We start from the raw sequence: 8,661 nt of genomic DNA, 5'->3' as shown, positions 1-8,661 counted from the left end.
ATAGCAGAATGTTATCAGAAATAAGCTGCCAATATATACTGCAATTTACATTACTTAGGGCCCAGTCCTATGCACATCTATCCAGAAGTAAGCCCCTGTGAGTTTAACGGGACTTATTCCCAGGCAAATGTGAATAGGATTGTAGCCTAAGGCATTTAGGCATAAAGACACGTTGCGCCATGCCTGGGCATGTGCATTTATATAAACGCACATACAGATGTGGGGAGTCTGGCCTGAAGCTGCACATTGCTGTGCATTGTTTTGTCCTTTTTTTCTTGCATCAGTACCTCCGTACAACAAAATAAAACAAAGCAAAAACAGAAACCCCCAACATTATCCAAAGTGTTAAAAGTTGTTCATAGAACAGCAGTAGTAATACACTCTTCAAGAGTTTGCAAACCATAATGATACGACTGGGACCCACAAAACCAGAGGTGCACCTGGATTTGTCCCCTCTTATGCAGTGGCATAGCTAGTAGGGGTGCAAAGCAAAAAGCTCCCCTTTGGAGCCTTTCCAGGCAGCTAGAGCAAAACGGAGGTTCCGAAGGGGAGGGGAAGGGACCGCTTGCACACTGTGGTGAGGCTCCCTGCAAATCTTATTGCTTTGCACCCCTCTGGCTATGCCACTGGTCCTATACAGTGAGACTCAAGGAAGAGAAACTCTTGCCTGAAAGAAAGAGAGACTCTTGTCTGGAAAGGCACAGTGGAAACAGGTTTGAATGCTCAGAACTACAAGAGGATAATAATCCACCACAACAGGTTGAGTGTTACGGAGAACTTTTTGTTAATATAACACAGTTGCTCACACAAAATAAAAAATGCTTCTGTTGATTTGTCTTGGCAACTCCAATACATCAATGGTGGTAACAGTATAACAGCTTTGTTCCCATCTGACAGAAAATAATGGCAGTTCTGCAAAGCAAATGTTAAACATGACCGTATGTATTTATTAGTTCCACAGTGTTTTGACAGATTACGCGGGCTGCAATTTAAAGGATGCTGACACGCTCACTGAGGGCTTTCATCTCTGCTTCCTCTGGCTTGGGATTTTCACTGTGGTTCGCACTGGAGCTGATAAGGTGCGCTGGGTACTGTAAGCCATTTTCTCCCGCGTACTGTTCCCACCGCGAATCATCACTCTCGTGAGTAATGTACCGCTCTCCTATTTTACATTCAAGCTCTCGTAAATCGAGCCAGATTTGATAATCCTGATGGAGGAGAATAATCCTATTGTTATTCTTTTTTTGAAGATAAACAGTACAGACAATACCATGAAGGCTTATAATAAGACCAAGGGATGCATCAAAACTTACTTTTAAAAACCCCAAACACACTCCTACAGGTAAATGTCTGACATTCATACAAATATGATATAACTAGAAGAGACGTTCTAGAAAAATAAACTAACTGGCTTGGTATCAAACCAGCTCTGCAGTTTATGGGTCTTTTCTTCCATATCTACTATTTATTCAAAAAACACGTTTCTACCTTATTTTCTGATCAAAAGCCTCCACAATGGCTTAAAATCAAAACAATAAATCTCTACAAGCAAAGCAAAGCAAAGCAAAACAAAGCAATATAGAAAGCAAGAAAGCAAGAAAAGATCTGAATCTGCACGGTATCCACTTGGTCAAGATGAATTGAGGGGGATGGGACACTGTTAATTATATCCTGGACATCTTGGCAGCTTTCTGTACCATTAACCACAGCATCCTTCTGGAAAGGCTTTTCAGGTTTGGGAATTAGGGGTACATTTTTTTTGCCTACCCAGAGAAAACCTACTCCACACTCACAAAAAATGACAAAATACCAAGATCTGGCCATTGAAATCACTTAACTATGGACAAAATATACCAAAGTGGTTGTATTGGAATTGCGGAAGATATTACCGAGGAGATAGGGTGTGGTGTCCACAGTGCCCCTTGCTCTGAGTAAATGCAGGATTAAAGCTCAGGTGGTAGCTGGAGGTGTGCTGCACAGCTGCAGCCACTAGAGCATAAGGAGATCCCTCAGGTATATAGGGAGCACCTGAGGCAGAAAGGGTTTGGTGGGTGATAGAAGGAGTGCATGTTGGAGAGGAGACTAACTTGGCTTATTGAATTGGGAATCAGACTGTGGATTGCGACTGGACTTTGGATTTGGACTTTGATTTGGATACCCTGACGGATTGGACTGACCTACCTGGAACCTGACTTTGGACTGTAACTTGGCTTATTGGCAACTCTGATTGATTGGACTGGTTTACAAGGCCCAGTGGATTGGGATTTGGCAAAACAATGGTCCCCACTGTCACTGGGACACTTGGAACAATCTCAAAAAAAATTGCGAATTACGTTAAACTGCAGCTTACTAAAATAACACCATCAGATCGGCAAAAAAGGCACTTTTAGGAATACTGTACATACTGTGTTGATACCTACTTGATAATTAGGCTGAGACTTGTATCAGTTGCTAACCCCCAGTTAACAACTGTGTTTCATGTAGTTTGGAATAATTAATAATGATTGGAGTCCTATGCTTCTGAAGTTGCTAGAGACATCGCCTATAATATGTATGTGTAGATATTTGCTAGACTCTCCATAGGAATGGAGTCCAAAGTCTGCTCTCCCAAACCTTTACAGTCATTCCAGAGTAGCCAGAAGGCTGAACTAGAGAGCAAGATGTGCAGTTAGGGAATTCCAAGCCAGATGGCTGAAACTGGGTTCACATGTGATCTACAGCATGCCAGTTACTAGAGAAAATCATAAAATGTGGCATTTTAATTTGGGGTATGACAATTACCTCATACCAGCTAACAATTTTCTTCTGCAAACCAGGCAAGGGTTCCCCCCCCATGTTTATAAACTTTTTACACCCACCCAAAATTGGTATGTGACCCATTGGTGGGTCCAGACCCACTGATCTACATTTTAATATAAAATGGCATACATGTACAAGTAAATAAACTTGTGGATGCAAGAGAGGGCACCAGGATGCAGGTCTCTTGTTATCTGGTGTGCTCCCTGGAGCATTTGGTGGACTGCTGTGAGATACAGGAAGCTGGACTAGATGGGCCTATGGCCTGATCCAGTGGGGCTGTTCTTATGTTCTTAAACAAAATGTGGAGATTACCATTGAAAAGGAAATAGTTACAAAACCACTTGTTTCAGTGCTTGTGAAATGATTTAGTAAAAATATTTTTATGTGTTTTTTTTAACCCTAGCGCAGGGCCCACTTAGAAGTTGGGTCCAATTGGCAGTGATTGGTAAAATTGGCTTAAAGGTGGCTCTGCTTCTGGGACTTCCACCATGTGAACACTTGTTTTTTTTTTATGGAGAACAGCCCTTTGCCATGCTGAATGTTCAGGAACTGTGCTTAGGATTGGAGTACCAGGGCCTAATCCTATCCAACTTTCCAGCACTGTTGCAACCATTCCAATGGGGTGAGCGCAACAGCCTGCGGTTGGAGAACAATCATGGAGGCCTCTTCAAGGTAAGGGGATGTTTGTTCCCATACCTCAGGGCTGCATTGCAGCTGCACCAGCGCTGGAAAGTCGGATAGGATAGGATTCGGCCCCCAGTTATGTAAAAGGTTGCCTGTCTTTGGCATCCAACTACCAACACACAGAAAGTGAAAGGTGTGAAATTTTCACCATTACCTGTAGCCAAGGGTGGCTTAACGTCTTGTCGACACTGTAGCGCTTCCTCATTTTCACTTGCAGCAAATTATTTATGAGATCAATTGCTGGAGAAAAACATAATTGCAGAAGACGTCACTCTAAGAGACCAGCTGGAACGTCCAAGTGGAAGCAGGGCAGATGCCGTCAGAAACAAAATGGCCTCAAAGAACTCATGACACCCATTGGTTCTGTGACACCCATGACACAAGATACAGCAAAATTTCTTTTTTAAAAAAAATATAGTTTGTAACAAATCATTAAATATAAACACATAATAGAAAGAATAAGGTAATATATAACTGAAGAGAAAACTCTTGAGAAAACTCAATGACATGTGGATGAACGCCTCCTTCCCCCCACACATACACACCCATTTCAATACTATTCTACCATCTGAGATCAACAACATGGTCAGAAGCCATATGTACTGCAGAAAAGAACCAGATATGTGGCAACGGGAATTTTGCTGGGATGGGGCCGCTTGCATGCCGTGGTGAGGCTCCCTGCAAAAATATTTAGTGCTTTTCACCCTCTCTAGCTATGCCACTGTCATGGTGTAGCTACAAGTGGGACAGCATTGCAAGTACTACAGGTGCATCCAACTCACCATTGAAGCCATTCCTTGCAGCAATGATCTGATTGGCTCCGATGGCAAGGGGGAGGGGCTGCTTACACAGGACGCTGTGGCATTTGCAGTACTTACCGCGCTGCCCCACCCGTAGCTACACCACAGCAAGATGAAGAAGAGCCTGCAAGATGAAATGCAGGTTCTGTTACTTGTGTGGTTTTCTGCTATGTATCCATCTTTCGATATTCGATCACTGTATAAAGTAGGATTTTGAGGTTGCCTTGCGTTCCAGTGGAGACAGGCATATAGAACGCAATGCTGTGAACCATATCCACACACGTTGTTGGGTTTTTATCAAGGTATTTCATTCCCCCTCCGCCAACAGTTCACACTTCCCAAACTCTCAGACCCAATTTCAATCCATCAAGTTGCAGGAGTAGTTGACTGGAAATCCGTGAACCGTTCCAAATTGGCAAGCTCTCCATCAGGGGAATGTGAATTCCTCGACAATCTTACACTCCCAAGGAGAACCTATTACCCTTCTGCAGAACCGTCTCTCTGAAAAGCCCATCAGCTTGAAACATATTGAGACCTTGCCTAATTTCCTTGTAAATGTCTCTGTGAATTTTTTGTTGTTCATTTTCTATAACTGTGCTGCTCCCTTCCCTGGTTCCCTGATAATTTCAATATGCAGCAGAGCAGTAGATGGGAAGGGGGAATGCAGCTGGTTTCCCAATAAACTCTAGCATGGACTTATTTATTGCTTGCCTGCCCACCCAGAGCCTTTTTGATCCCTGAGAGCTTGGGAACTGCTGCTTTAATTGGAGATGTTAAGGACTGAACTTTCTGCATGTAAACCATGTGCACTATGAGGCCTCCCCTTCATGCATGCTGCTAGTTTTAGGAAGGTTGTGGCCTGAGTTGTTTCTAGTTTCTAGGCAAAAAATCAAAACTTTAGATATAGGCTGATGGGTTCTGAGCTGTCTGTGACAGATCAGGAGAGAGATCTTGGGGTGGTGGTGGACAGGTCGATGAAAGTGTCGACCCAATGTGCGGCGGCAGTGAAGAAGGCCAATTCTATGCTTGGGATCATTAGGAAAGGTATTGAGAACAAAACGGCTAATATTATAATGCCGTTGTACAAATCGATGGTAAGGCCACACCTGGAGTATCGTGTCCAGTTCTGGTCACCACATCTCAAAAAAGACATAGTGGAAATGGAAAAGGTGCAAAAGAGAGCGGCTAAGATGATTACGGGGCTGGGGCACCTTCCTTATGAGGAAAGGCTACGGCGTTTGGGCCTCTTCAGCCTAGAAAAGAGACGCCTGAGGGGGGACATGATTGAGACATACAAAATTATGCATGGGAAGGATAAAGTGGATAGAAAGATGCTCTTTACACTCTCACATAACATCAGAACCAGGGGACATCCACTAAAATTGAGCGTTGGGAGAGTTAGGACAGACAAAAGAAAATGTTTCTTTACTCAGCGTGTGGTTGGTCTGTGGAACTCCTTGCCACAGGATGTGGTGACGGCATCTGGCCTGGATGCCTTTGAAAGGGGATTGGACAAGTTTCTGGAGGAAAAATCCATTATGGGTTACAAGCCATGATGTGTATGTGCAACCTCCTGATTTAAAAATGGGCTATGTCAGATGCAAGGGAGGGCACCAGGATGCAGGTCTCCCGTTATCTGGTGTGCTCCCTGGGGCATTTGGTGGGCCGCTGTGAGATACAGGAAGCTGGACTAGATGGGCCTATGGCCTGATCCAGTGGGGCTGTTCTTATGTTCTTAACTACAATTCCCAGGAAGCCTTGCAGGTCTCTTGTTATCTGGTGTGCTCCCTGGGGCATTTGGTGGGCCGCTGTGAGATGCAGGAAGCTGGACTAGATGGGCCTATGGTCTGATCCAGTGGGGCTGTTCTTATGTTCTTAACTACAATTCCCAGGAAGCCTTGCAGGTCTCTTGTTATCTGGTGTGCTCCCTGGGGCATTTGGTGGGCCGCTGTGAGATGCAGGAAGCTGGACTAGATGGGCCTATGGTCTGATCCAGTGGGGCTGTTCTTATGTTCTTAACTACAATTCCCAGGAAGCCTTGCAGGTCTCTTGTTATCTGGTGTGCTCCCTGGGGCATTTGGTGGGCCGCTGTGAGATGCAGGAAGCTGGACTAGATGGGCCTATGGTCTGATCCAATGGGACTGTTCTTATGTTCTTAGTTTACTCGGAAAAACATACCCTAACACAATAAAGAAAGGAGACCTATACAAACTCTCCAAGTCCTTGAATTCCACAGAAAAGCATAAGGCACAGCTTGCTAACATTGACACAGCTGCACAAAAATATAATTCACATGCGGAAAGCTAACATTTTTCTGTTGCTCTTGGTTTTTTTTATTTTGTTGCTTGTTTATTTTGTTTTATATTCAAACTCATTTTACAGAAAACAGCTATTCTGTCCAAGAATGCATATAGAGAAAAAAAAAAGAGGGGGAAAAATACCCAACAAGCACCAGGCTGGACACGCGCAAAGAACATGTAATGTCATAGGTTTGTACACATGTAATGGCAGACTTTGGAATAACTCGCCTCGAGTGTCAACCAATTTACTTGCTAGATACATCTGATGGACTAGAACAGCCTTGGAAGAGTATATTGCTTTTTCCGCATAATGAGGGCAAGCTAAAGCCTTGACACCGATATGCAATTCATTCTATTGGCAATCAGACATTCTGTTTTCCACATTATAATATTGCCAGACATTATGGGGGTGAAAGAGAAGGTCTTGCTATGAAAAGCAAGGAGGCAAGCAAATGAATAGATCTCTGTGCTAATATTCAAAAGCTCTCTTTCAAGCAATTATAAATACATTTCATATTTATTTTTCGAACACCGGTATCGCGATTAGCTGCACCGTTAAGCTTTTTTCTCTCTAACGGTCCAGGAACGGAGAAATTGCAGGGTCACAGAAATAAGTACGTTTATGTGCAGACACGCGTATTTACAAATGCTTAGATTTAAATCCGTATTTGTTATGGACATGCTTCTGTGCTCTGTTGTGAGGGTTGGCCAGCAGTGTAACCGGAGGGGGCGGTGGCATGTGTAAGCGGCTCCTCCCATTTGTCATCGGAGCCATTCGGGGCAGTGACGGCAACACACAGGTGCTTGCTGAGTTACTGCATGTTGCCGTCTCTTCCCCTAATGCAGGGCTTTTCAAACTGGGGCATCGCGATGCCCCAGCCTGTGGGCCCTGGCCTCTGCCTCCTTAAGGGGCGGAGTCAGCCAGAAGGCAGGGAGGAGGCAGCGGCGCGATCCCCAGGAGGAGAGCTCAGGGGTTTGCAGGGGCTTGGGTGCACTTACCAGAGCCTCCTGCAGCCTCCCGGGGGCGCCGGGAGCCCTGTGCAACCGTCTGCAGGACTCCCTGATGCTTTAGAAGTGAAAGTGGAGCGATTGCGCTCCACTTCCGTTAAACCGGTACTGGAGAGCGATTGTCCACTTTCACTTTTGCAGCTTTGGGGAGCCTTGCAGACAGTCACACAGGGCTCTCCGCATACCGGGAGGCTGCAGGGGGCTCTGGTAAGTGCACCCAAACCCCTGCAGCACCCTGAGCTCTCCTCCTGGGGATCGCACCGCCGCCTTCCCCCCGCCCCCGCTGCCTCCCCCCGCAAGGACTTGCGGCGGTTTTCAAACTCACAGAGAGTTTGAAAACCGCTGCCCTAACAGCTCTGTCAGTGACCAGGAAGAGCTGCTTACATGGGGGAGTCATGGCATCTGCTGTACTTACCACGCCGCTACCCCTCTGGTTACACTACTGGAGCCAGGGTTGCAAAGTAGGACTCCTTGTACAATCATTGTTGCACTTCAGACAGAAAGCTCTGTTTGTGCTTCAATGGTGTGGGGCAAAAAGTGAGTTAGCATCGCGGCAGCTCAGTCTGCAAGTTAGTTGGGACAAAGATTTTATGCCTGAATCCAACTGGATGCAATAACATGAACAGAATAGTCAGCAGATGTAAAAACAATTTAAAAGTCACTTTTTGTCCAGCTGGGTACACATCGGTAGGCATGCGGTCCAATGCGAAAATGGTTGGCTCAGATGTATGGCCATTTTAGGGCATATTTGGCTGCTATTACTAATATTAAACTATGGGGCTGCAATCCCGTACACACTTACTTGGGAGAAAGTCCCAATACATTCAATGGCACTTGCATCTTAGCATACATGTATAGGATTGCACTGTATAGCACTGACTCAAATTAATCATAAATGTTTCAGATGATGGCCATGATCAATAGATGCGCATGCATTTCTAGGTATTTTTTTGCTTTAAGTTTCCTTAAAACTTTTGTTTCAAGTTTAAGTTGTTTTAAGTTTCCCCTTCCCCTATCCACACTGAATTACCCTTCCCAAGGAAATGTTCGGTAAAAGGGCATCCTGAAAG

The 8,661-nt window shown here is 44.9% G+C and overlaps 1 protein-coding gene across 2 annotated transcripts in view; it reads right to left on the bottom strand.

The window, feature by feature from the left end:
* Nucleotides 1-457: 457 nt before the first annotated feature.
* PRKD1 (protein kinase D1) overlaps nucleotides 458-8,661 on the bottom strand; it is a 62,913-nt gene continuing 54,709 nt past the window's right edge. For both annotated transcript variants that reach the window (XM_066614441.1, XM_066614450.1), the window contains 2 exons: nucleotides 3,638-3,723; nucleotides 458-1,208 (listed from right to left, as the gene is read on the bottom strand). In XM_066614441.1, the coding sequence (XP_066470538.1) occupies nucleotides 990-1,208; nucleotides 3,638-3,723 (305 nt within the window). In that variant the 3' untranslated portion in view covers nucleotides 458-989. The remainder of the gene's footprint in view (nucleotides 1,209-3,637; nucleotides 3,724-8,661) is intronic.

Source organism: Tiliqua scincoides, chromosome 1 (assembly GCF_035046505.1).
Source record: "Tiliqua scincoides isolate rTilSci1 chromosome 1, rTilSci1.hap2, whole genome shotgun sequence".
NCBI lineage: Eukaryota > Metazoa > Chordata > Lepidosauria > Squamata > Scincidae > Tiliqua > Tiliqua scincoides.
This window is presented reverse-complemented; position numbering and strand designations above follow the sequence as displayed.